Below are 27,760 nucleotides of genomic sequence, written 5' to 3'. Positions count from 1 at the left end.
TGCAAGGTGCAGTGGTGCAGGGTTCAGGGGTGCAGGGGTGAGAGGGTGCAGGGTTCAGGGGTGAGGGGTGCAGGGTTCAGGAGTGAGGGGTGCAGGGTGCAGGGGTGAGAGGGTGGGAAGAGTGGGGCCAGCGGGAGGAGAGTCCAGGAGGGACAGATGAACAGATAGAGGACCAGGCTGGTGAAGGAAGACTTCGTTTTGTTATTTATTTAAAAATGGGGGCCGGGGATTTAGCTCAGCAGTTTTGCTGCCTGCTGCATAATCTCAAGGACCCGAGTTTGATCCCCGGTACCAAAAAAAAAAAAATTCCCATTGGGCGTGGTGTTTAGAGTGTACCCCAGAAGCTGGGAGTGGTGGTGCACGCCTGTGATCTCAGCACTCAGGAGGCTGAGGCAGGAGGATCGCCATCAGTTTGAGACCAGCCTGGGCTACATAGTGAGACCATGTCTCAAAACAAAACAGAACAAAACAAATAGCGTGTCCAGCAGTGCCCTGGGATGTGTGTCCCTGCCTGCACAGCGACGGCTCTGGCAAGAGCAGCTCTGCTTTTCACTTTACAGAAGTCCCAAGTTCGACACATGTGCCCCAGGCCCCGAGCTGTGTGGTGTTCTCACGTGTTCTTGCTGCATATTTGCTGCTCTGCATCCTCTGGCTGCGTCTCCTCATCTCCTCCCACCTGGGCCCTGTAATGCTGCTAACCTGTTGATTCTGTGTCTCTGGATGTCTGACATTTTTTGGTAAGATCTCACATGTAAATCAGGTCCTGCCACATTTCATGTGTCTGGCTTGTTTCACTTAGCACAGGCTCCGCTGGCTTGTGGCCAGAGGCAGGGTCTCCCGACCTTCCCCTCTGCATGGCGGGGGCTTGAGCAGGCCACAGAGTGCGTGCTGGGCTTGTGCTCCCTGCGGACTCTGGGTCCCCTCTCAGGCTGCACAGTGCTCCACGGTGTGGGTGCTGGCCTCTCTGCCACCCACCCGCGGGTGGACGCTTTGCCTGGGCTGGGCCTGCAGAGAAGCAGAGGAAAGGGCCAGCTGATCCTGGTACCAGCGCTGACTGGGTCCCCCTCAGGAAGAGCCCTGGGTCCCCTGGTGCCTGGGACCCTCTGTCCAAGGCCTGGCACCATCTGCTGCCTCCGTTCAGAAGTGTGGTCAGCTCCAAAGCAGCAGAGGAAGTGAGTGGTGATGTAGGACAGAGCGTCTGGGGCTGGGAGGGCCCACCTGGGCTCTGGTGACAACGTGATCCAGCTCAGCACCTGGCCAGGCGCGGGGCAGGGCTGAGTCTCCCACCCTCCCCTGGGCTGTGTAAGCTCCTGCCTCAGGTTTGTTTTCGCTGAAAACTGTGCTTCTGTCTCCAGGACTCCCATCCCTTCCAGTTGGCCCTGGAAGCTCAGCTGCAACTCACAGAGGCCTTGCTGGCGCTGAGACTGCCCTTGGCTCCAGCCCATGATTTCTCCCAGAGAAATGAAACCAAAACCGTGCTAGGCCTTAGCTGCTCCTTCATGACATTAGAGACAGGTTGTGCATGGTGAGGACTTATGTGCATATTGAAAAGGGGGGAGACCATAACTGGATCAGAACACACCAGAGGACAAGGGGCACCTGGAAAACCCTAGGAGACACGCAGTCCTGGTTTGTCCTGTGGGGAGAAGCAGCTCAGAACAGTGGGAAAAACAAAACAGGGGCACTGGCCAGGCAGGGGCTGGTGTAGGAGCCAGGACTGGGCTCCCAGGGTGCCTTGGCCTCTGGCCCTGTCGGGACAGCAGGTGACTGGAAGAAGGGAGTGAAGTGGGGTGTGTGGCAGCATGACCTTCGAGCAGGCCAAAGCCCCTTCCACAGCCCCGGAGCCTGGCCTGTCCCTGAGCTGTAAGGTGAGACACAAGCTGACCCTTCGCACATGGCTTAGGGAAGCTCTTAGGTTTTCTTGTTCTGAGGTTCATCTGCACACACCAAGGAAGCTCGGAAAGCATTTTATGCTGTTTTATTTATTTTCCCAGTACTGGGGCTCAAGCCCAGGGCCTTTGCACTGAGCTATATCCCCAGCTCTTTTTATGTTTTGAGACAGGGTCTCATTAAGGCATTAGGTTACACAGACTGGCCCTGAACTTGTGACGCTTCTGCCTCCGCCTCCCAGAGCACTCGGATGATGGGCATGGGCCGCTGTCCGCTTCTAAAAGCTTTTCAGATGTGATGCCGCACTTCCTCTATGGCACCAGTCTTCTTCACACCTGTATTTCTTTTATTCAGTACTTGCTAAGTGAGCTGATAAAGGCTGCGTGTGGGAGCGACAGAGAGCAGTCTTTCAGTCCGCAAACCTCTAAGGTTCCTCTCTGGCCGATTGTCCGATTTCATTGAACGGTGCATGTGATGTGAGGTTGCTGGCCTTCATCTGAAGTTTTGCGTTCTGCAGTTTCCATTGGCATGGGCAGCCATGATCTGAAAATGACGTGAAAATTCCAGAAATAAACAGTTGGCAAGTTTTGAATCGCATGCCCTTCTGAGCAGCCTGGCGGACTCACACCGTGCTTTCTCCCTGGCACCCCCGGACTCGGGCGGCACCCCGCCCTCCCGGTGGCCTCAGAGGATCTTAGTGCTTTCCTCCCTGCTGGCACATGGTTCCCCACGACCGCAACCTAAGGAGGAGAGGTTTAATTTGGTTTAGGTTTTTAGGCTCCAAGGGCCTGGCGGGAGGGCGGAGGCCCGGACACCTGCTCTCCCGGGGCAGCCCGGCAGCGTGGAGAGAGGAGGATCCGGAGAGGAGGGAGGCAGATACTCTGGCCACACCCCTCGACCGCCTCCCAACGACAGGCCCCTCCCCTCCCAGGAGGCTCCGCCTCCCCACGGCAAGCCCCTGTAGAGCCTAGCGGCTGAGTTCAGCGCCCCTTGCTCCGCTCCCCGCGGGCCTGCGGTCCTGGGAGGCCGGGTCACCGCAGCCTTGGTGTGCGCCTGACGCTCGCCTCCCTCGGGGCTCCGGTGGAGGCGCAGGTTGGCGCTGTCTGGTTCCTCCGTGTCCGCCCTGCAGACAGACGGGGGGTGGGGTGGGGGGTGGAGCCGCGGAGCTCAGCAAGTGAAATTTCAGTGATTCCCGCCTAGTCACAGCCCTTCGAGTGTGTGACGGCCTTTTCTGTTGTTTTCCTCTCATCTAGCACGGGCATTTTTGTTTCGCTTTGTTCTTTGAGGCGGGTCAGGCTGTGTTGCCCGGCTGGCTGCGCAGGCCTCGAGCGCGGGGTGCGGCCTGCGCCCCCAGCCCGCGCGCGCACCTTACAAGGTGGATGGTGCTGCTCAGTGTGGAGAGGACGGGCGCGTGGGCCGAGTTCGAGGAGCTGTCGTGGTGTCTGTCGGTTAATGCTCCGACCCTGGAGAGAGTGTGGATTGTTGGTTCGTGTCCAGCCTTCAGGGGAGGAAGGAAGCAGTCAGAGTGCCGGCTTCTTTGCGTTGGCTGCATGACCTCTTTGGCAGATGCGCTTCTCCAGTTCCCAGCAGCCCGCGGAAGGGCGCCGCCTCCCCGTGCTGGGCACGGCCGTCCCTCTGCGCACACAGAGCAGAGCGTTGCAGCCGGGCTGCGCTCGCCTCCACGAGCTTCTGAGACGGTGCTGTGATCGGAATTTTGTCTCGGGAACAGAGAAGCCCAGAGCACAAAGCTGCTTCCGTATAGATTCTAGCTGGGAGACAGACGTGGCCGTCACTGGCAATTTAAATGTCCAAGGAAAATGGGTAGAGTCCCCTCACCACCCAGCGGGACAGACAAGGTCAGCCCAGGCCTCTGGACCCTCCACTGACACCACACCGTGAGGCCTCCATGGCCGCTGTGGCCTCGCAGCAGGGTGTGCTAGCATCATCAGGGCTCAGGGGCTGGGACCTGATCAGAACCTGACAAGGAGGCCTGGTGTGGTGACTGATGCCCCAGCTACTCGGGAGGCTGAGGCAGGAAGAAGCCAAGTTTGAGCCCAGCCTGGAGAACTTACCAAGACCTTCAGAGTAAAAAGGGCTGGGGATGTAGCGCAGTGGAAAGGTCCCCAGGATGTATCCCCAGTACTGCAAAGCAGACAGGACTCTGGTCTTGAGGAGGCTGTGGAGGGGCTGGTGTAGGTGAGGTTGCAGTGGGGAACCTCTGGAAGGGCTGAGAGGGAGGGAAGGACAGCCCTTGCCCCTCAGCGGCTGTTCGTGGGTGTCCCCAAGACCCGAGACACTGTTTCTCAGGTCTCTGTGGCGGCTGAGTCACTGGGTTTTCCTCTTCCTCCCCCGAGGTCATGACCATGACATGGTCTCCGTGATTTCCCCACCCTGCTCTACGCCCCGTGGGGCTTTTGTCCAGGAGCTGTCCCTGCTTTCATTTCTGCTCAGTCCCTTCTGGTTTGCTTCAGTCTGGTGGGGCTTGGTCACTGAGGCGTCCTCTGATCTCTAGTTCGAGTGTCAAGGAAGGGAGCCTGCGTCCCAGCAGAGGCCACTGGACAGGAGGACTAACTCCCCGCTGCTGTGCGCTCTCCCCAGAGGACCTGAGTGCCATGAAGTGGGGCTGCACAGATGGAGCTGGCACTTTCCTGGGCTGCTGCTGAGGGCCAGGAGCCCACTGCCCACCGCCCTGGCCATGGCACTGTCCACTGAGCTCATCCACAGGGTGGAGGAGGCGCTGGACGAGGAGGAGAAGGAGCTGCTGGCCTTCCTGTGCCGCGATGTTGCTGAGGACTTGGCATCCCACGATGCCCGGGACCTGCTGGCCACAATGAGTGAGAGAGGCCAGCTGTCCTCCCTGGGCCTGGCGGAGCTGCTCTACAGGGTGCGGCGCTTCGACCTGCTCAAGCGGGTGCTGAGGATGGACCGGGCGGCCCTGGAGGACCACCTGCGCAGGCACCCTGGCCTCGTGTCTGACTACAGGTGACACCAGCATCCCTGAGAGATAGGCAGGGAGGCGGGTGGGCCGGGCTCTAGAGCAGCAGGAGAGCAGCCTCACTGCTTCCTCTTCTCCGGCCCAGCTGCCGCTAATATCCAGGTTGACCTCCAACTCCAGATCCTCCTGCCTCAGGCTCCCAAGTGCTGGGATTCCTGGTGTGGCAGGCTTCAATTCTTAGGCCACCCTTGCTTGGATCATTAGTGAAAGTGGAAGGGACAGACGGTATGTGTTTGTTGCAAGGACAGAATGACAGGAAAGGAAGAAAGATAGCAACAGCTGAGAGCAGAACTTCTTGCAGCCCCCAACAGCGTGGCCACTGAGATTTGCCGGCTCATTCTCGGTGGTGTCAGTCACTGTCAGTTCCTAGCACCGAGGAAGGAAGTCTGACAGCATCTTCCTGTTTTTGTAAAACTCCACACCCTGAGCCGAGCTAGTGCAGCGGGGTAGGTTCCTCAGTTGCCCACTCCTCTTCCCCTCAGCCCCGCTCGGTTCCAGGGCCCTGCAGTGTTGCTGTTCCTGCCCTCACATGCTGTCCTACAGAGCCGGGTTGGGACAGGAGGAGACCTGTTCCCGCTGCTCTTTCCTTCTCTCCAGGCACCTGCCCCTTTTCTATCTGTCTTGGGTGTGGGGTGGTATGTTATAGGGGCCAGCCTGAGACCAAGGGCCCTGCAGAGTGAGGATCCGGGGCCCCCATCACCTGGACCACCTGTGCCCTCGCTGACCTCAGCCTCCAGCTGTCCCCCTTGGGGCACAGAACAAGGTTGCTGGGAGCCCACTGTGCGTCACTCTGATGCACTCCAGGATGCCTGCCAGCTCCCACGGGCCAGTCACCGTCCCACGGAGTCACCATCCCTGTTTGGAGGCCAGGCGGGAGCTCTCTGTCCCATGTCCTCTGTGGTCCACGCTGCCATCGGCCGAGCAGGGGTTTGTGAAGTGTAGGGCAGCTCGAGCGATTCCCATCCCTGAGAATCTGAGCACCCTCTGGAGAGTGGCCTTCTCAGCGCAGCCGTGGTAATGGTGCTGAGCCTGGCGTCCCCTTGGGTGTGGCAGAGGGGCCAGTTGGGAGGGCATCCAGACCAGGACTTGGGTTGGGAGCGAAGTTCTAGGGGCTTCTTTGCTTTACAGTCTTGGGACCCAAAGTGCGGTCCCCAGGTCCCCAAGAGGATGAGGCCCCGACAATTCCAGTTCTGTTTTTTGACTCAGTCCTTGGGTCCTCGTGTAACTCGGGGGAAGGGAGCTTCTGTCCTGAGTCCTTTCCAGGCCCCAGGCTGGGAGACGGGGGTGGGGGGTGTGTCTCCCGCTGGGGTCCCTGTGAGGTCTCTTGCTGGTGGCCAGGACTTCCGGTGTCGGAGGGGACACATGTGCAGGCTGTGGGCTCCTGGTGCCTGAGCTTCCTGAAGGGTCTGTTCGCTCCCAGGGTGCTGATGATGGAGATCGGTGAGGATCTGGACAAGTCTGACGTGTCTGCACTGACTTTCCTCATGAGGGACTACACAGGCAAGACAGCCAAGGATAAGGTGCGCTTTCTCCTGTTCGGTTTCCAGAGGCCCGTCAGAAGTGTGCTGCTCCGGGTCAGACATCTGCCCTGGTTTTTCGTAGTAGCATTTGTGGCAAGAGAAGTGGGAAGAGATCGGGTGATGTGGTTTCCCGGTGTAGCCTTAGTGTTCCTTTTATTCTTAGACTTTGTCCTCCTTTTTTTTTTTTTTTTTTGGTACCAGGGATCAAAGTTGGGTCCTTGTGCTTGCGCAGCAGGCGGTGAAACCACTGAGCTAAATCCCGGGCCCCTTTTTTTGTTGTTTTTGAGGCAGGGACTCACTGTATAGTTCATGCTGGCCTTGGCAGTCCTCCTGCTTCAGCTTTCTGAGTGCTGGGATTACAAGCATGTGCCGCCACATCTGGCTGTCCTTTCTTAAGCCATTGCAGGCTCGGTGGACCTCTGGCAGGGCCAGGCAGTACTCTGCTTGTGCTGAGCAGGGATAGGCTGGGCAGGCTCTTGCGTTTCTCCTCAGGGAACACCAGGTCAGCTGGGTCACCAGGTACTGTGACTGACGCTCGGGAAGTGGCTCAGAACAGCTGTGGGCTGGAGCGCAAGGAGGAAGATGGTCTCGGGGATGAGGCCGAGGCTGGGAGGGGACTCACATTCCACTTGGCCCCACAGCACTGCAGGAAGGGGCAAGAAAGTCCGCAGCTCGGACGTGAGGGCTGGCACGCCTGGGGCCAGCCTGCCACGAAGGATCCTGGCTCCAGAATCTCCTCCAGCTCGTAGTGTAATTTATTTCTGGAATCTGGAAATGTGGGGTGCCTGCTCCTGTGTCAAATGCAAAGGAGAAAGGAAATGAAAACAGGGCTCATTTGTTGATCTCTGCTAATCAGCTTCTCCCTCATCATTTGTATAAAGTTAATTATGTTTTGTTTTTAAAAAAATAAAGATAGCACTTCAGTGACCAGATGTTAAACACAAAGGGAATAGAACCCAAAGACGTGGCTATTTCTGAGACGCAGTTTCAAAGGCCCCTGTGGCCCAGTGTGGATCTGGAGCAGAACCTTAAATCTTACTCTCCACCATCCTGAGTCACAGTGAGATGGAATGTCCAGCACTGATTAAAAGAGTTTGAGAAGTTTACAAATGTAGAACTAGGATTTTTCTCTGAAGTCCTTTCTCCCAACTACCTTCTCTTCCCTTTTCTGGGGAAGCCCTCAGAGTTTTCAGTACAACACCAGTCTGGCCTTTTAGAAGTGATCTCTCATGGGACACCTGACGACACACAGTAGCCCCGTCTCTCCCCAGCCTGGCTGGTGACAAGGGCCTTACCCCCTCTTTCCTGAGTAAGGTCCAGGAGGGTAATGTGCTCAGGGAAGAGGCGTCTGGGTTGGACCCTGCAGGTCCCTGCCAGGGTTCATCTGGTCACCTTTTCTTGCTGCTGTAAATTGCATGGCCTGGGGTTTGTGTAGGCTCATTGGCTGCACTGACATTTGCTTTTTGTTGGTGGCTCTTAGAGTTTCTTGGATCTCGTCATTGAATTGGAGAAATTGAATCTGGTTGCTCCAAATCAATTGGACTTACTAGAAAAATGCCTAAAGAACATCCACAGACTAGACCTGAAGACGAAAATTGAAAAGTACAAGCAGTCTGGTAAGAAGAGCTTTGGCCTCTCAGCAGTAAAGGAAGTACTCTGCACAGAGGTGTAGCTGGTGAAGATCAATTGATCAGTAGGTGGGTGGAAGGCAGCCTGAATGTCCAGAGCCCTCGAGCCTGTGGCTGCAGATTCTATCCCTTTATATCTTACGTCCCAGGCCTGCGACTCCATTGTCTGACCATTGCAGTCCTGAACATTCTAGCCTTTGAAAAAGAGTCTGAATATTCACAGGCCGGTGAAGCTGTGAACATATAGAGCTTTTGTGTGTTGCATGCTACTGCCTGGCTGCAGTATTTGACCTGGCAACTAGCATCCAACTCTGGGTGGTGTCCTCAGGGTCCCATACCCACCCTGTGTGTCTTAAGTTTCGCCAAACTTGGTCCTGGAGAGGAGCACCTTCCCTTGGTCTTCTCCTTCACACTGCCCACCCCACTGTCTTTTAGCCTCCGCCTTAGCTTGGACTCTGTTAGCTTGCTGTTGCTACAGGGTCACAGGCTAAGGTCGCTGGCGGAGGCTCATTGGGTTACAGACTATCCTATGCCTGGACACACTGAGATGACTGCTGAACAACCAAGGAGGGGAAGAGCATTTTTAGTCCATTGTTGATGTGTGATAGAAGAGTCATCCGATACTTTGAATTCAGTTAGTGGGTTGGAAAGTTTAGGGTATTTCAAAAGACTGTGGTTGAACTTGGACTGAACTGAACCACTGTTGAAGATTCATTTGATAATAATTTATAAATCTTAACTCAATGCCTTTCTTTTCCTTTATAGCTCAAGGAGCACGAACAAGTTACACGAATTCTGTCCAAGCCTCTTTCCCAAACTTGAGTCTCAAAGATCTTTCACATAATTTAAGGGTGAGTGTGAAGTAAACACATGGAATCCCAGCATGAAACAGTTTCACAGCTTCAAGAAAAATAGACTTAGTGTCACAGAATATACTTTAGCAGCTGAGAAAATTATGTCAGAAATATATTTTTAAAATATGTATAACTTCCTGTTACTACAAAATAAATACATGTTTGTTGAGCTCCTTGGCAAATAGTTTTTGTTGTTGTTGAGTGATGAAAGAAGGTTTTTTTCATTTGTGAACATAAATGTCACGTAGTCATTTATGGTTGTGACAGCAGTGGATAGCACAAGGTATCATCAGGGTTATCGTGTGGTTAATCTTTTATCTTGAGAGAAAAGACCTTTGGTGTCATGTTATCCTTGCCTCTATATAAAGTTAAGTGGAATTTTTAGGGAGGACTTAAGAGTACAGTTTCACAGTTAAATTATAAACACTTTCATAGAAGGATGTGATGAAATATTAACTACCCCCTAATAAGCAACACTATTGACCAGCGGGCGACAGAGGCGTTTAGGACTGCACTGTCTCACCCACTCCCTGAGCAAGGCAAGGTGCTGAGGCCGGGGTGGACAGCACTGTCCGCCCGCGCGGCCAGCTGGGCTCGGGCTCAGGGGAGCTCAGGAGCCACTGCCCTGCCATGGCTGAGATGCAGCTTTCCTCAGTGCCTGAGTCTGAGACACTGAATCATGAGATAAACAGGTTTAGGTTCAGATCCAAACTTCCCACGCTTTCTCTGCTATCTATGTCATGTAAACTTTATGCCATTCCTGTTAAAAACCTGCCACATTTTGTTTTTTCTGTTTTGTACACAAAGACGAGCATATTCGCTGTCTGTGAAGCTTGTTGGGAACCTGTGTGGTTTGTGAAGACGTTTCCCCTTAAATTCGCTCGCTCTGTTTAATATGTGACCCTGCTCATTCATTTATTTAGTAAGTAGGCAAGATGGTATACGAACTTGGTAACTTTCTCACAAGATTTAGGAGCTGAATACCTACTTATTAATTCATATGAGACTGCTGAAATGCTTCAAAAATTGCCCTGGGGCTGGTGTGATCCCACACATCTACAATCTCATCACCTGGGAGGCAGGAGGGTCACAAATTCAACTCCAGCCCGGGCAGTTTCGCAACTTAGTGAGATCCTATCTCAAAATAAAGAATAAAAAAGGGCCAAGGATGTAGCTCAATATGAAGGCCCTATATTCAATACCCAGTATGGAAAAAAATTGCAATGGCATTAAACGCCACAGGGTACCAAGATAGTCTAGAAAAAAGTTGGATGACTGTAATATAATGCTTCTGAAGTGTACTTTGATTTGCTTTTCTCTGTGTTTAACTATGTAAAAGTGATTAGACTCTATGGGAGAACAATTTTTATCCAATACAATCAGCCTCTGGCTAGGTCAGTTATTGCCGATAAAAGCACTTGCATGCCTTTCTGTAATGTAATACCAGATGCAGCTCCCATTTAATGGATAGTGTACTTCTCTCTTTCGGCTAGGACAGCTTCAGAGGAGAACTGTCATTTGAAAGCTGAGCATGTCAGAGGAGTGGCAGTCCGGTGTGTGTCCCTTACACAGGACCGGCCATGAGAGAGGAGGAAGGGTCACTTCGATGTTTCACTGTCTCCTTTTCCTGTTCTAGTCCTCTAAAGTGGTTATCCAGAGGTCATAACTATCAAGGATCAGGCCCACGTGTTACGTAGGTGAAACTAATTATAGAAATGCAGAAGCTGGACACTTAGAAAAGACTCCGTGTGCTCCTCACGGTGTTGAGCGATCCTGTACATAAATGATAAGGTCGCTGCTCTTAACTGCCCTCACCTGAGGTGGAACAACTTGCTCAAGAGACCCAGCTAGGAGGTGGCCACCTCGAGACTCGGAGCCAGATGTGTCCGGCCTAGATCGCAGGTCCCAGCACGATGTCCCCTGCCTCTGTCCAGGGAGGGGATCCGGTGCCAGCCTCCTGCCCCAAGGGCCTGCTCTGACCTGGAGCTCTGACAGTGGCTTTCGCACCAACCGCCCGGCTTTTTCGAGCAGTTCTGAGGCATTCTAATATGCTAATTTAGCATTTGTACCCTTTCTTCATCTTTTCATTTTAAAAATAGCTCCCTTGTTCTTTGCCTGTATGATAGTTATGCTGTCCTTTAGATAACTAACTGTGAAGTGATATTTTTATTTCTTTCCTAGGTAAGAATGCTACTGAGATATTTAAAGTGCTGTGATACCATGTCTCTCTGAGGAAACTAATTGAGTGTGACCTTATTCTTTGTATTTGAAGCTCCAGAATGGGAGAAGTAAGGGAGAAAAACTCGAGACACATCATCGAAGTAAGAACATTTCTTTCTGTCCATTCTTCATAAACATTTGATGATTCAACTATAAAATGTTGCAGTTTTACAGTTGCCTATTTCCTTTGTCTGCGTGTTCCAGGCAGTTAACTGACATGTATTCACGGCATTTCTAGCTCCCCGCTGAATTAGCTCCTTTAAATGTGGATATCTCCCTGCCAGGGCGGTCACTGGAGCTGTATTCTTAAGCTGCGTGACATTTATACCCTGACGTGGAGCCATTCCCAGGCCCTGTTTAACAGTAATCCAGCCACGATCATAACCCATGTTTAACCAGATATCTAGCAGCAGAAGGAAGAAAGGTTAATAGGTTCTTGCTCAATAGCCCATTTAGTAAAAGTGGATACTCTACCGAAGACCTCCTCTCACCCCTAAGAAGAAAGAAAACATGCAAATAAAAAGTCCCGTCATCTTGACCCGCATGGCCGCTCTCTGAGAGCCGTCAGCCCTGGGTCCCACAGCATCATCCTTTAGTGGCTTCCTTTGCTGCTCATCCTGAGGCCTCAGTGCGGGATGCTGTGGCCAGGATGCCCCTGGGTCCGTCTGTGCAGTGCAGACTCAGCGTCCTGAGCAGGCGCTGGGTGTGTACTGCTTGCTGGGACCCTGGGACTCAGCCGTGGGCCCCTGTGGTGTCTGCCAGGTCAGCAGATGGTGCGGCTTCCGTCCCCACTGCATGTCTGCTCTCCAGCAAGCCCTGTAGAAGGCAAATCAATTCCTGAAGTGACAGGATGCTTCTTCTCAAAACACTGCTGAGGTGCTGAGAAGTAGCAAGCTGCAGGCTGGGCAGAGACCGCTGGCTGGTTTTGCAGGGTGTAAATGAGCACGCTCTTTGCTCTTTCCTCTGGGTCAGAGAGCAGGGAAGGAGCAAGGGCCTTACCCGGCAGTCCTTTTCAACCTGGCCTGAGTTTCTTTTCTGATAGCTGAAAAAGTTCTGATAAATTGGCTTTCTTCTAAGAGAAGTTTAAAATAATCAAGCCAAGTATTCACAGTAATTTGAACTTCCAAATAGATTTTGACTGAAAGACCCAGATGGTAATGTGTGCTTTTCAAGATATTGGAGATGCTCTGAACTGAGAAACACTGCGTGAATTATTTTGTGGGTTGTTTGTTCTGTTAATGTGTGATTCTTAAAATACAGATCAGACAGAACGTTTCCTAGTTTCACACACCACGGAAGCCACTGCTGATGTGTGAGTGTGCTCGCAGACTCCTGTCAGCACACACAGTGTCCCTTGGTGCAGGGGCCTGCAGGAGCATAGGGCCCATCCACAAAACCGGGTTGTGTTTGCCAGGACTGCTCTGGGCTGGGCTGGCGCCTGGGGCAGGAGAGTGTGGGGCTGGGCGTTGCTCAGGACACACGAGCTTGCGTGTGCTGTGCAGACGCAGTTCCCTCCCTGAATATTCTCCACCCCTGGGTGGTTGAGCCACGCAGGGATGCAGACCCGGGCGCGCAGGCTCTGTGTCACATGTGTCAGACATGCACGTTGTTTGTGCATGGACTCATGTGCTGCACACATTATTTAATAATCCACTTTTATCTTAATGTGCCCTGCATACCTTTTCATACCAAATACATAAAGATCCATACCCTTTTTAGCCATTATATGTACCGTGACTGACTTACTTGGTTTCATGTTTGTGGACTTTTAGGCTCTTCCTAGTCTGGGTCCTTATAAACAGTCCTTCAGTGGGTCTCTTTTTAGGAGGGGTGCTTTAGCCTGTGTAGCTCAGGTCGGCTGGGATATCACAACAGTCTTCCTGCCTCAGCCTCCTGAGCTGAGATTACAGACATGCACCACCACGCCTGGCTTTGGTGGCTATAACAGAAGTGCATTTTTGCACTCATGCTCTTATTTCCCTGAATGTTCAGAGGCAGAATGTTAGCTTAAAGGAGGGCACCCGCTGCCCTCTGAAAAGACTGTTGCAATTAGTTCAGTATTGGACCTGAAAGTGCTTGTTTTCCCCAAGCCTTACCAATACGGAAAGTTTCTTTGGCTGTTTTTAGACACTATTTTTCAGTTTGCAACAGTCTTGTGAGACAGTGTAAAGACTTCAGTTTCGGGATTACTAAACCCCGAGATTGGCACTGCACAGGGGAGAGCCAGGGGTCCCTGTGCCCTTCGGCCTCATGAAGCCCTCTTACCCCGCACGGTGTGCCGTGGGGCTCTGTGTCTGTCTAGTCCCCTCCCTTCTCGCTGTGTATTTTACCACCTCCCTGTGTCCCTCCATATGGAAGTCCTAGGCTTTGCTCTGAGAGCCATGAAACCCAGGAGCTCTCTTCCTGTGGTTTTGGGTGTGTAGGGAGCCATTGGTGTTGCTGAGTAGTGCAATTGCTGAATTCTCCAGTTGGGTTAGAAGCTTGCTGGAACCTAGGCCTCCCCAAGAGAAGGGCAAGGGAGAGGCCTCCTTTGCTTGCTATTCAAGCAGTTTCTCTACACAGCCCTGCACAGGGTAGGCACTTAGGACTGATTGATTGCAGAGACGGGGGTCTTGCTGAGTAGCCCAGGCTGGCCTCAAACTTGAAGCGATCCTCCTGCCTCAGCCTCCTGTGTGCTGGGATCACAGGCGTGCACCACCATGCCCGGCCACCATGCCTGGGCACTTGGGTTTTATCTGTGCTGCATGTATCCGGAGGAAGACAAGGACAGCTGAAGACAGGAAGCTGGACAGTGGCGGCGAGATGAAGAGCAGCCAGCGGCCGGGCTGAGGTTCCCTCTGCTCTGTGACAGTGCTTTCTTTCTCTCCCCAGAACCCGTGAAGATGTCTGTTCAGGAATCAGGAGCCTTCTCGCCTCAGGTGCAGAATAAATGAGCTGATTCGGTGTTGTAGTGTACACGGTACCCGAGGGAACAGAGTTCTGAAACAAACTGTCCGTTAAGAAGCCCCTGTGACTGTGCGACTCTCTGCGTGGCTTTCCGAGAGCTTGTTCGCAGGGACCTTGAACACAGCACAGAGGGCACTTGAAGTGGCTCGTATTAGGGGACGGGTACAGGCGGGTTCCAGGGCCGGGGTGGGGTGGGATTGGGGGCAGGGTTGTCCTGAGAAGCAGCAGCAGGTGTCCCCCTTTGTCACTGTTTCTACTTCGGGTCACAGTGGAGACATAGTTTCCGATTGTCTCTAGTCTGCGAAGCTAGTGAGGTGCAGTTTTCATTAAACTTAAGTAAAAATGGAAATAATGCAGCTAGTTTGTCCTAAGCACACGGCTAACCGGAAACTGCTACTGATGGGTCAGACCGGCCGCTTGAACTGCGGACTGTGCAGCTTGGGGGGGCGCTTGAGGGGATGGAGCCGAGGGAACAAGAGGTGGGGGCTGCCTCTGGGGGCCATAACAGTCCTCGGTTTTCTTCCCAGTGCACGCCCCTGGAGAGATACCGGATGCGGAGCAGGCCCCTGGGCATCTGCTTGATAATCGATTGCGTGGGGAGCGCTGCAGGTAGGTGTGGACGCTGCACGTGACTGATGTCCGAGCCCAGCCGTGTGGCCCGGCCTTGCAGGGGCCTGGGTGCCTGTCCAGCTTTGTCGGGAGCCGTGCAGGATGGGTTTGGGGAGCGCACGGCTGAGCTGTGAGGGCTGGTGTCATCGGTCCAGGCTTTCTGTGCCGGAGGCGGTGGCAAGAGGGTCCTGGACCCTGCACGGCCTTGGGGCTCCAGGTGGCATCGGGTGCCCTTTTGCTTCGCTCCCACAGCCTGTGACGGCCTTGCTTGGGGCCGTGAAGCCAGACACACGTGGGTTCTGGGGCGCTTGGTGTTGCCTGAGCCACATGCCCTAGATCCGCGTCCCAGCTCCGCTTGCTGCGCCCACGCCTGCGCCTGCGTCTGCGTCTGCGTCTGCGTCTGCGCCCGCGTGTGCGTCGTGGGGATCCGGGTGCACCTTTCGCCCAGCTGCTGCCGGGCATCTGACTCACTGACCAAGGCGAGGCATCAGCGGGGACAGAGGAGCGGGGCTTGGGTCTCGTGGCTCGTGCTCTGATTACTGATTGACCTCTCCTGTGAGAGTCGATTGTTCTGGTTCAGAGCTCCCAGATTCTCGACATTGTGTTATGAAGAGGTAGAACAATCTTTTAGGCTCACTTAAAATGTTACCGTGGGAGTTTTGTTTGTTTTCTTGGCTGTACTAGGGATGGAACCCAGGGGCGTCCTAACACTGAGCTACATCTTGTGGTCCCAGTTCAAGCCCAGCCTGGGCTGCTCACTGTGACCTTGTCTCCAAAAAAAAAAGAAAGAAAAGAAAAACACAGCTATAGCCCAGGGTGAAGGCCCTGGGTTCAGTTCTCAGTGCTGCGAACCTGTGCGCTGCTTTCTTGTGTGCTCTTTTGGTTGGCTGTGAGAAATGCAGTCCCCTCAGCAGGGGTGAGCGTCCTCTCCTCTTTAGCCACTGCATCCTCGTGGGAATGAGGAGCTGTCTTCTCACCGGCTCTCCTGCTTAGAGGAGGCTGTGGAATGGCCCTCAGTGACTCGCCCCGTTCTCCTGCACTTGGTGCTGTGCTGTGCTGTGCTTAGAGGCCCAGGACCAGGGAGCTGCGTTCTCCGTAGCAGTCAGGACTTAGTTTGTTGGGCCCTGGTCAGGGCTTGCCCACAGACTGGCAGACCTTTCCTTTTCTCTCTGGTTCAAGATATTTGCTTAATGGAGCCGTTCTATGGAAGGTATCAGTTGGCGTGACCGCATGTGGATCACAGCGAACTCGAAATCAGCGAGCCAGGACATGTTGTTGTGTTCGGTTTTTCAGGGCTTTTCCACACCTGTCCTGAGCCTGTGGGCGGGTGGTACCTTCCGGGCAGCCCGCACTAACATGTTTGGGAGAAAACCTGTCATTTCAAGAGGTCTTTTCTGGGGAACAGGTGGAATTTCCACCGAGGTCTGGGGCGGGAGCGGGGTTTCCAGCCTGTGTACAGGCAGACTGTGTACAGGTGACTTCTGCTTTCATTAAAGCTTTATTTTCCACATTGGCACTGAGCTTTTCTTCCCCATCTGTGGGCAGAGAAGGCAGTGACGAGGCCTCGGGGCCTGTCCTGTCCACCTGGGCCCTTTTCAGAGTGGGATGCAGACCCCCCCGGGTCACAGTTCCAAGTTCTGGGTCCCGTTGCTCCCCCTGAGCCCTCCTTCTCCGACTGGCCAGGCCAATTCTTCTCCCTTGGCATCGGCCTGTTCTGTTGGAGCAGCCCTCAGTATTGCGTCCACCCGGTCCCCCAGCGCCTCCAGCCGCCTTGCCAGGAGCAGGCTCAGGTGACGGCCTCAGTCACGGGGCTGCCACTTCCTGAGCCCACAGTCGGGGATGCCCGTGTCCTGGGCCACTGAGTCAGGCGGGACTGCATGGAGGAGGAGCGGGCAGCATGCTGTCGGGGGTGGGCACGGGACACTGAGCGGGGCGGCTGAGCCACCTGCTGAGTGCCTCATCTTGCCAGGGTCCTGTGGTCCTGTTCCTGCCCATCTGGGGTTGGTGCTCCTGGCCTAGACGGAGGCTGCTGGGTCAGGGCTCCAGCTCCATCTCCATCCTTTTCTTCTTCCTGTCTGCTGGCCAAGGTTTTCCCATGACGGCCCTGGCCCCTTCTCCGTGGCCTCTTCTGAGGGCAGGTGATTCCTAGGGCAGGAAGAAGCTCAGGCCCTGGGGCTCTGAGACCAGTTCCTCCTTCACCTGCACCATGCTGCTGCTGCTCACAGCTGTGACAGGGCCAGGGCCAGGGCCAACTGGAACCTTCTGGGTAGTCCTCAGGGAGAGCAGGGGCGGGGGGCGTGTACTGGCCTGGGGCCCTGTCTCCCCTGCACTCTGCCCCTAGAGGACCGAAGGAGTCCCACCCAGCAAGAGGCATCTGGAATGAGCGGTAGTGGAGGGACTGGTGTCCTCCTTGTCCTGCCCTGTGTCCACCTCAGTGTAGCGCGGGGCACTGAAACCTTGGTGTGCTGGGAGGCAGACAGACCTTTCTGTCTCTCTGGGGTCCGAGGAGGCTGAGTGTGCCGTTTCCTCGGTCATCTAAAGCTGCAGATCATGTCCTCATACCCTGATAACGGTACTGAGCGAGGACCTGGGACACAGGCCGCTGCCTTGGATCTGTGTGTGATTCCAGGACACAGGGATTCACTCTTTCACACCTAACAGTAGCAGGCAGGAGGGAGAGGTAAGCACCGAACCTGTGGTTCTCATCCCCTTTGGCTGCTAGTAGAGGTCACGAGACTCAGCTGCTAGGTTTCTTACCTAACCGTATGGACAGATTACTGCTGCTGAGTGGCTTCAAATGGTAGGAATTCAAGGTCCCAGAGCTCGGGGGAGGCCGTGGTCGTCAGCAGGGTCTGAAGCCTTCTGAGGTGACTCATTCCTGCAGTGGGGCTAGCTCAGGACACTGCTCTTCTCATGGCGTGACACTGGCTCCCGAGGGCATGTGCGTAAGGACAGCAAGGCCAGTGGAAGCAGGGCTTCGGTGGGACACAGTCTCACGTCTGCCACAGAAGTCCCCAGAAGTGGTTTCAGGCTGGTCCATGTCCAAGAGGGACAGGCTGTGCATCCTGTGTGGAGGAGTCGCAGGACAGGTGAGTGTGTCTCCAGCCTGCCGCCTCTGCTAGGCTTTGGGCCACAGCTGAGCCTGGGCCAGAAAGCCCCATTGCAGCCTGTGCCACAGTGAACAGATCCTGCTCATAGCCTGAGTGAATTAAATCCATAACACGCAAGCCAGCTCTCCCTTGCTGAGTGTGTGTGCGCAGATGTGCATGGGTCACTGACACAAGCGCTCCGCCACTGAGCTACATTCCCAGCCCACTCTGGCCTTGAGCTTTTGATCTTCCTGCCTCAGCCTCCCAAGTAGCTGGGATTACAGGCATGCACTGCCACACCTAGTTATCCCAGCCTTTTGTTTCCCCAAGGTCGCGTTCCTTTTTCTTTAACCAGTTATCTTTTCCCTAGTTGCTACTGAGAGTCTAAAACAGAATTTGAGATTTCTTTTGCTCATGGTTACAGTTGGCCCATGGCTGGTCAGGTGCTGGGCAGGGTGGCTGACACTGTCAATGGAAGCCATGGCTTGACTGATGTGTGACTCTGTACTTAGCCTTGCTCCCGTTAGCGTGAATCTCTCAGCCATGCGCTGCCTTAGCTGTTTTCCCTTGGTCTGTTCCTGTGATTCCCTAATGCATGTCCAGTGGTGGAAGTTACGCTGCTGTAATGATTACTGATGGTTTGGTTGAGAGAATGTGGGTGGGCGGACTTCTGGTTGACTGCACCCGGGACAGGAGGAGAGGTTGGCACTAGAGACAGGACAAGGGGACAAACGCAGAGAAGTGGACCGAGTCTGATGGGGACCCCGAACGGAAGATGCTTGTCGAGTCTCTGAGCTTGGGACTGAGCACGAATCCTGCCCAGAAATGAGTAAGACCAAGCAGCATCTTCAGAAATGGGAAGAACAGACCTGTATTCAAACGGGCGTGGACCCACCATGGTTCTGGGAGCGGAACCCAGGGCCCAGAGGTTACTGGGCAATGCTCTACCGCCGAGCTTCTCCACAGCCCTAATTTATTTTTCGCTTTGAGACAGGGTCTCACTGGGCTGCCCGGTCTGAGCTCAGACTTCACCCTCCTGCCTCAGCCCCCATGGGACTGGGATCACAGGCCTGTGCCACTCCAGGGACATGGGTTTTGGGTGGGGAAGAAAAAGAAGTTTCTGTTCTCTGTTAGAAAAGATATAAACTGATGAGAGGAGGCCGTGCTTATTCCTCTGCTGGAGGAAGGCCGGCCGAGCAGAGGAGAAAGCACTGGACCTGGGAGGCTCGCTGGGCCTTGAAATGTCGGGAGATGGACAGAAGGGTTTAGTCGTGGACACCTAGCCTTGCACTGCTCTCCCTTGGCCAGGTGGAACTCGTGGCCACTGGAGGGCTCTGGGGACACTGGGTGTCTTGGCAGAGGCCACCTGTCGCCCTGGAAGTGAAGCACTAGGCCCAGGAGGTGTAGGCAGGTGGAGCTGGATGCTCTGCAGGGGACATGTCTGTGCCCATATCCTCCTGACCCGAGGAAGATTTGGCTTTGCTCTGGCTGAGCAGAAACCAGCTCAGCTCCTTCTGGGCTTGGTGGCACTGGAGTGGGCTCTGGCTGCCGTGGCCACACGTACTGGTGGCCCTGGAGATGGTGGAGCAGGGACCGGTGACAAATTTCACCTTCCAGGTTATTACTGTAAGACTGAGGGCCTTACCAAACGCTCCGAGGAGCTGACTACAGTGACGATCACCCGGGAAGGAACACACCGGACAAGTTGGAAAGTAAAACAGACCTTTATTAGTCTGGCCAGACGGCACTCCCAAAGCAAAGTAGCTAAGAGAGGCAACTGGCTCAGAGTCCGAGGCTGTTTTCATAGGGGGTTGAGGGGGAGGTTAACATGTAGATTTACGGAAAAAAAGGAACAAAGGTTGGTGGTCGACTGTCACGTACTAACGGTCAGCAGACACACAGTAATGGTCACGACCATATGGTCACGACCGTCACGTACTGATGATCAGCAGACACAGTGATGGATTGTTTTACCGATAGTGGGTCCGGGAATTTTCGTTCTCCGGACAAACAAGGGGTTGAATGATTTACTTAGGAACTTTGCTTTGTTACAGGTTTTATCTACTATTTCAAGACTAACAAGCACATTCTAACGATTAAATTTTAAACATAACAGAGGCTAGGGGAATAAATGAATTTTGAATCATACAGTCCCACATTACTGTCCTCTCTGCCCAGCCTCAGGTCCGAGACCTGGACCACAGGGCGGGCTGCACTCTGAGGGACTCTCCGGCCCCTCCAGGCTTTTCTCATCCGCTGCTGTTTCCGGGCTTGTTTTCCCAGAAGTTCTTCGCGACACCTTCTCCTCCCTGGGCTTCGAAGTCCAGTGCTTTCTGTACCTTGCCGTGAGCGACATGGTCCAGGTTCTCCGCCAGGTGGCGTCCTCGCCCCAGCACCGGGAGCATGACAGCTTCGTGTGCATCCTGGTGAGCCGCGGGGACCCCCACAGCGTGTTCGGTGTGGACCAGGCCCACTCGGGGCTGCCCCTGGAGCAGGTCAGGGCGCTGTTCACGGGGGACGCCTGCCCTCCCCTCGTCGGGAAGCCGAAGCTCTTCTTCATCCAGAGCTACGTGGTGTCGGAGGCCCAGCCGGGGCCCAGCAGCCTCCTGGAGGAGGACGGGCCAGCAGTGACCAGCGTGGAGTCCAGGGAGGCGCGGCCACCGCCCCCCACCCTGCACCAGGAGGCCGATGTCCTCTGGAGCCAGTGCCTGGCCCACACGTGCGTGCTGGAGCAGCCCGGCGCTGCGCCCCTCGTGTACCTGCAGGGCCTCTCCCAGCAGCTGCTGCAGGACAGGTGAGGCCAGGGCAGCCAGGAAGCAGGGTGGGAGGGGCGGAGGTGAGGGAGACAACTGCTCCCCACCCAGTGACAGCCCGAGCCAGTCCCACCTCCTGCAGCAAGCAGCTCCGCCTCCACCGCCTGGGACCTCCGGGCCCTGGCTCTGAGCGCGTTCCTCACCAAGGCCATAAGCAGAGCCAGCCCTGCGCACCGCGTCCCGTCCCGCTGTGCCGCTCTGACATTTCCTTTTGGCTGTAACTTTTCATCTGCTGGTGTCTGCTGAGGCGCCCAGAAGGGGCCCTGTGCCCTCAGACGCCGCGTCGCACCACTGCACGGCGCAGCCCCCCCTCCGAGACCCGCTGGGCGCTGGGCGCTGGGCATGGCCGGGCCAGAGTGGTGTGCACTGTGCGGGCCTCCGGCTGTGCACGCGGCAGCCCCTACCCCTCACTTTCCATCGCCCACCGCTGGCTGCGGCCTGAGAATATTAAATGGACATCAGAAAACAGGCGCCGCCTGGCTTTACACAGCTGTGGCTAGGTCGCTGTGACCGCACCCCTTACTGTCCGTGCCTGCTGCTCCACACCCGCTGAGCCTGGCCTACCACTGGGCTGTCCTCCAGGCGTCCGGGGACGAGCAGCCTACCGGGGTCCTGGCCACGTCCCCGTGGCTGAGGGCTGCGGTCAGTGTCTCATGTTGGTGGCATGGATGCCTTTCTGCGGGAATGATGCATCCCGGTTCCAGTCAGGCTGAGTGGAGCCCGTGCCTGGCTCCTGGAAGGTTGGCTGGTCTTCCCCAGGGGCCCCAGTGGTGGCTGAGCCCTTGCTGGGCACAGTCTGGCTGTGGCTCTGGGGCCAGGGCTGGGTCTGAAAGCTGTCTCTCTCCAGCCCCTTGGGGGGCTTGGCCTTCCAGGCCTTTCTGGGTCTCCCCGAATTGAAGAGGTTCCCAGCGGTTGCTGTCAGCCAGTGAAGCCCAGTGCTGGCTCCAGGGGTGGCAGGGACTTCTGTGGTGGTCAAGGCAGCCACAAGTCTGTCGCACAAATTCCCTTCTGCCTTTCTATTTCTTTCAGAAAACGGCCACTGTTGGACCTGCACATCAGGCTCAACGGCACAGTGTACGACTGGAACAGCAGGGTCCCCACCCAGCAGAGGTACAGCCTCTCCCTGCAGCACACGCTGAGGAAGACGCTTGTCCTGTCCTCCACCTGACCCCTGACACCGCGTCTCCTGGCCACGCAGCTCCATCTCCAGAGAGGAGCAGGTTGCAGAGTTCAGAGAAGCTCAGGAACCGGACTGGAGCCTGTGTCTGCACAGCTCCTCCTCGAGGAAGCTGTGGGCTCTGCTGCTGAAACAGGCAGAGGAGGGGAGAAGGGATGGAGGGGAGAGGAGAGGAGATAAACAGGAGACAAGAGGAGGGAGAGCAGAGCAGCAGAGCAGAGCAGCAGAGCAGAGCAGCAGAGCAGAGCATGGGGAGGCAGCAGGGCTGTTGGTGATCAGTGTTTATTCCTGTGTCCCCAAGCTGGTCTCCCGTCCCCTTGGCCCCCGAGTCCCGTGTGTCTGCAGGACCCCATGGGAGGCCGAGAGGGCGCTGTGCAACCCCGTGAGCTCTCAGCCCTGGCATTGCTGTGGCACTTGCCCTCTGCTTCGGGAGCCAGCACCCTGTGCCCCAGGCCCAGGCAGCACACCACCCTCACGACTGCTGTCCAAGGTCATCCAGCCCAACCCAGCCCCAGCTCCCTCCCCGCCCACCTGGGCCTCAGCTTCAGCCCCTCGCCAGGGCTCCCTGCTTTTCTCAGGGCTCCCTGCTTTTCTGCATGCGCCCACCGGCAGCAGCTCCCTCCCCCCAGCCCCAGCCACCTTGGCCTCACCTGCTGGTTTGTTCTGTCCTGTTTTACAGCTTAACTGGCAAACCTTCCTCTTTTTCATGGTACTGGGGGTTGAACCTGGGCTTTTGCACTGAGCTACTCCCCAGTTCTTTTTTATTTTTCATTTTCAGACAGGGTCTGAGTTCCCCAGGGTGTCCTGAAACTAACAATCCTCCTGCCTCAGCCTCCCAGAGTGCTCTGTGTTTCTGTCTTGGTCAGGTCTTTTACCGCCCTTGTTCCTGGCCTCTGCAGTGCTATCTGGCCCAGCACAAGTGACAGATATTTTCTCTTTCTTTTCTTTCTTTTTTTTTTTTGGTACTGGGGATTGAACTCGGGTCCTTATGCTTTTGAGGCAAGCGGCGGAAACACTGAGCAAATCCCCAGCCTTATTTTCTCTTTCTTCTGGTTCTTATCACTAACTGTAACAGGACATTACTTTTGCTTTTCTGGTGAGACAACCACTGCGCTAAACCGTGAGAGCGCGCTTGCTCCTGCTTTGGGGTGGACGGTAGTCAGCTGTCCCATTGCTAGTACAGAACACCCGACCACTGCAGCTTCAGGGAGGAGACTCACAGTATTAGAGGGTTCAGTCTGTGGCTGCTGTGCAAGGGTGAACAGAACAAGGCACTCCCTTCATGGGGGCCCGGAAGCAGAGCCCGGGAACCGCCAGAAGGAAGGAGGCAGAGACCAAGTGTGGACCCCGAGGCCCTGGCCCACGCCCGCCCAGACACACACCCCAGAGCCTTCCTGACCCCGCGGCCCCCCCGAGCGCTAAGCTTAGCTTCCACAGGGTGATGTGTGGGACGCTGGCCACCACATCACCTTCTGCACCCCACACGGTAGATACGCGAAGAAACAGTGTTTATGTGGGAAGTTAGGGTTACAGGGCCGGAGCCCCAGTGTGAGGGCTTTGAAGGCTCTCGGCCCGGCCATGTCTTCAGCCGGCTGTCACACAAGTTAGTTTCCTTACTCTAACAGCAGGGTCTGACTCCTTTTTTGCCTCTTGTGCACAAGCCCTGACTTACCAAGTGCTTTCCTTTCGACTTTTCACTGCGTGTAGTTTTTAGGGAAACATGTCTGTTAGGTACAATAACAGACAGTTATAGATAGGTCATGAGGTAGTGATTACCACGTCCCAGCAAGCCAGCTAAACTTGAATGTTCTGAAATGTATGCAAAGAGATTTAAGATATTTCTTTAAGGTCATGGTCCTCAGTAGAAAAAGAGATAAGCACTAAAATACTTCAGACTTTATCATAGCCCCAAACTAATAATTAGTCACTGATAATAGTGACTAATAGTAATGACAGGATACTCACTGATTAGAAATTTTATGTAGCCATTCTTTTTTTGGTACCAGGAATCAAACTCAGGATCTTGCACTTTCAAGGCAGGCACCAGAACCACTGAGCTAAATCCCCAGCCTTATGTAGCTATTCTAATTATATACGCAAGGTCCTTTCTTTCATGCTGTTGATTATGATGTGGATGTGATGGGTGGATCTCTCACTGCCATCTTGAGCTGTGAAGACAAAGCCGCACTCGAGGGGCAGCTGTGTGCTAGGGAGGAGAAAGTTTGTTGGATGAGGAGGAAAGCACCACACCTTCCCAGACTACTACCCTCTGGACTTTGACGTGAGAGAAAAAGTTGCATTTCTCGGAACACAGTCCAACTGGTGTATTGTTATTTGGTTAAAATGTCTGGAATATTTGTGCATATTATAAGCTTGCAAGAAATTTTCTGTAGATGATTATTTTTATTTTGTAATTATTTAAAATACACGTATACTGGGCTAGGGATTTAGCTCGGTGGTTCCGCCACCTGCCTTGCAAGCGTAAGGACCCGAGTTCAATCCCTGGTACCAAAAAACCAACAAAAACAAAAAACAAAAAAAGATGCACGAACACCTAAGTCTGAGCTGCATAAGGGACTTGGGCACCAGTGAGCGGGTTCCCCACGGATACCGAGGACGGCTGAGCCCAGCCTACCAACCCACGCTTTCCATAAAGAGCAAAATACATGTCTCAGCTAAAACTGCCATTTAGAAAGTTTGGATGAGTTTAGGGTTTATCTACGGCGCCTGTTCATCCGTACTGACATCATGTTCACAGAGATACTGTGTTTTCCTGCAGTGGCAGACTGGCGCCTCGAAGTTCCAAAGCTTGGTGGGAGCGCCGGTGGAGTGGGGGGCTTTTCCGCGTGTGTCCGCTGGAGGGCGCCCCGGGCCGCGGCGCTCGCAGAGCAGCGGTGTCTGTTACGAACTCAGAGACGTTCCCAGTAGCCTTTCATTTTTACAGATTCCTATTTATTAATATTGTCGCCAGAATGCCAGACTATTGTGTAGTTTTTAATAAAATGTGATGCTATGAAGTGTATTTTCCTGACATAAACGTTCACGTACTACATAAGTACGAGTGTTAATGTGTGCAGTGTCTGTGGGTCTTGTGGATAAGTCACGAAGGGGAGCCGAGGGCGTCAGGGTCCGGCGGGTGACTGAACTCCTGTCACTGCCTGTGGTCTGCTGGGGGCGGAGGTGCGCGTGCAGACTGGGGTGCCGCCCGCACAGCCGGAGGGGTCTCTGGTGGAGAGGTCGGCACCCCGCTGTGTGCACGCAGCTGGGCAGGTGGCTGGAGCCCGGGACCCGGCCTGTGCCTCGCTTAGGAGAGCAGGAGGGTGGTCCGGGCCTCGGGCCTGCAGCGTCCTCAGAGGTGCAAACGTGAGTGTGAGTGTGAGTGTGTGTTTTCTTTTTGGTGTTTGAGACAGGGTCTCCCTTTGTAGCTCAGGCTGGCCGCCACCTCTCAGCGATCCTCCTGCCTCAGCCTCCCGAGTGCTGGGATTAAGGGCATGTGCCACCACGCCTGGCCAGAGGTACAAATGACCCCCAGTCAGGGCCACTGAGTGAAATGAGCAGAAGCTCGCCGTTCCCAGCACCACTTTCTTATATCACCAAAGCTGCAGGGCCCTCAAGGCCACGTTTTTCTGTTGGTCTGTTACACTTTGAAGAGATGACCGTGAGAAAACCATTCTCTTCAACAAAGTCACTTGCAGAGAGAGAGGTCACTTTGGAGAGAGCAGTGGAGGATTTTCATAACCAGTGGCGCACAGCTGCGAGAGGAGATGGGGACCCCGGGAAATTGCTGGGAGGAACTTGAGCGAGCCGGCGACCAGGTGAAGTCCGGAAACAGTGCTATTTAGGAAAACCGTGAAGTAACAGAAGGAACACACGGCAGCATAGAATGGCAGGCAGCTCAGTGGGATGGGAGGTGGTCACGCCCCCGGAGGAGCCCGAAGCCTGAGCAGGAGGTGGCCCGAGCGCAGCCACAGGGCTGGGGACGCAGACTCGATTCCCAGCATTTTCTCCAGGAATCAGTGCCAGGTCGGCAGCCACCACAGAGGCCCCTCTCAGGCCTCCGCAGCCTTTTGCAGGAGGAGGGGCCTTTAAGAAGAGCCTTTTGCCTCAGTTTGTGGGATGTTAAGAACCTCACGTTCTTAAAACCTCCAAAACCACAGCTGGTTCTCCAGGGGGCGGCCCTCTGCAGAAGCCAGAAAGTGGCGACTGAGACGCCAGGAAACTAAAGACCCAGCGAAGGGGAAATGCCCTGGTGGTGAGCGTGTTCAGCCTGGTGGAGGGACACGCGCGTATGGCAGTCTGAGCATATGAGGTTTTGGGGGAGAGGGTGAGTCTAGGGTGTCACTCCTGGCATGGATCCCCGTTTCTCATCCCAGACAGACCCACTGTGCCCACTCCCCTGGCCGGGGCAGGCCTGGCCGGCCACACCTCCAGGAGCCTGGTCTGGTGATCTCCAGAGTTTGGCTCACAAGCTGGACTTGCACCCAGACTATGTGAGTGAATGTGTAGGTGCACAACCCTCAGAAAACAGATGTTGAGTGTGATCCAGCCCCACCACTGACCACTTGCCCCACATACATCTATAACCATTGAGAGTGCAGCTCACCCTACAGACTGCCCTGAATAGTTTCTCCTACTTGAACAGACGCCGAGACCTCTGGACTAAAAACGATATTCACAACCTTCCTTATATCAGGCAGAGCCCAACAGGAGAAGTCTCTGGGAAATAATTATCTCCATTATAAATTCCCCATGATGAGGAATATAGTTTTTAAAAAATTTTGTTTTGGTGTGTGCGTGTGTGTGTGATTGCTTTTAATTATATAGTATTCTTTCTTGTTGTATTAATCAACTTTTCCATTACTGGGACAAAATATCTAACATACCCAATTTAAAAGAAGAGAATTTAATTGGCTTATGGTTTCAGGAGTTTCAGTCCGTGGTTGTCTAGTTTTAAGGCAGAAACATGGTGGAAAGTTATGGGGGAACAAGGCTGCTTACTTCATAGTGGCCGGGAAGCAGAGTATGTTGAAAAGAGCACCAGAGAGGAAGGGGCCAGGGACAGGGACAAGATGTAGTATCCAAGGTCATACCTCAGAACCCACTGAGACCCACCCAGAAATGTCCTTCCCTAATTCCCTCAGTGGCTCTAAACCAAGTCAAGGTGACAAGCAAGCTTAATTGTCACATTTCATTCCTTGTCAACTTGACACCAAAGTACATCTCCTTAAATCTACTGAATCTCCAAATAAAGACAATAACCAGTTCAGAGTTCTGCCTAACATGATGCAACTATCCTGTATACAATCCAAAGTACACTAATCTTTCCCCCAAAGTCTGAACAGCTCTAGCATTTCTCAAAAATTCAAGTGCAACTTCCCTTCTGAGTCTCAAAGCAAACTGTTAACTATAAATCTTTGTGAAAATGAAAAATAAGTTACATCTTCCCAAGATAAAATGGAACAGAATAAACATTCACATTCTGAAAAGGAGGAATGGGAGCTAGAAAAGAATTAGACCAAAGCATGACTGAAACCCAGTGGAACAAACATTAAGTCTTGTTGCTCTATGTCCAGGGACTGGAAAACATTGTGATAAGTGATGAATTTCAGAGGGTTTGGGCAGAGCCCGGCCCAGTGGCCTTGCAAGTTGCAGCCCTCATGGATTCTCTCTTGGGCTGGCTCTGGTCATGGCCTGTGGCTTTCCTCAGCAGACGTCCCATGTTCCTGGCATCCCCAACTTGCTGGGGTCCCCACTGCACCTTTGGCTTCATTCTTACAGCTTCATCCATCCACTTTTCAGGGGCGCATTGCCTGGCCCCCCAGGCCTTACTTTGAAATCTGAAAGGAAGCCTTCCTGATGTCATAACTCTGTGTTCTCATGCCCAGAGAAACAGCATCATGTGGATGATGCCAAAGTCTGGCACTTGTGGGAGCAGTAGCCGGGCCTCATTGGGTCATGGCTGCAGAGGCCTCTGAGCTCCTGAATGCCTGAGTATGGTGAAATAAATCCCAAGATAATC

At 54.2% G+C, this 27,760-nt stretch overlaps 1 protein-coding gene across 7 annotated transcripts in view; it reads left to right on the top strand.

Annotated features, from left to right (window-relative positions):
• The window catches only part of Cflar (CASP8 and FADD like apoptosis regulator), a 31,742-nt gene extending 6,979 nt beyond the window's left edge, over nt 1–24,763 (top strand). For 2 of the 7 annotated variants that reach the window (XM_004871632.4, XM_004871634.3), the window contains exons 2-10: nt 4,489–4,872; nt 6,306–6,405; nt 7,886–8,021; nt 8,799–8,884; nt 11,160–11,208; nt 13,979–14,025; nt 14,581–14,662; nt 20,035–20,545; nt 21,594–24,763. In XM_004871632.4, coding sequence (XP_004871689.1) covers nt 4,586–4,872; nt 6,306–6,405; nt 7,886–8,021; nt 8,799–8,884; nt 11,160–11,208; nt 13,979–14,025; nt 14,581–14,662; nt 20,035–20,545; nt 21,594–21,732 — 1,437 coding nt within the window. In that variant the 5' untranslated portion in view covers nt 4,489–4,585 and the 3' untranslated portion in view covers nt 21,733–24,763. Of the gene's footprint in view, nt 1–112; nt 738–759; nt 2,983–3,008; nt 4,087–4,402; nt 4,873–6,305; nt 6,406–7,885; nt 8,022–8,798; nt 8,885–11,159; nt 11,209–13,978; nt 14,026–14,580; nt 14,663–20,034; nt 20,546–21,593 lie in introns of those variants that run through there. The other 5 variants (XM_087200353.1, XM_087200355.1, XM_013068112.3 and 2 more) reach the window with 5 other exon arrangements.
• Nucleotides 24,764–27,760: the final 2,997 nt, after the last annotated feature.

Source organism: Heterocephalus glaber, unplaced genomic scaffold, assembly GCF_053883595.1.
Source record: "Heterocephalus glaber isolate CG9 unplaced genomic scaffold, H.glaber_assembly_v1.0 deba00001743, whole genome shotgun sequence".
Taxonomy (NCBI): domain Eukaryota; kingdom Metazoa; phylum Chordata; class Mammalia; order Rodentia; family Bathyergidae; genus Heterocephalus; species Heterocephalus glaber.
The sequence above is the reverse complement of the archived record's forward strand: the minus strand, read 5'-3'. Positions and strand labels throughout refer to the sequence as shown.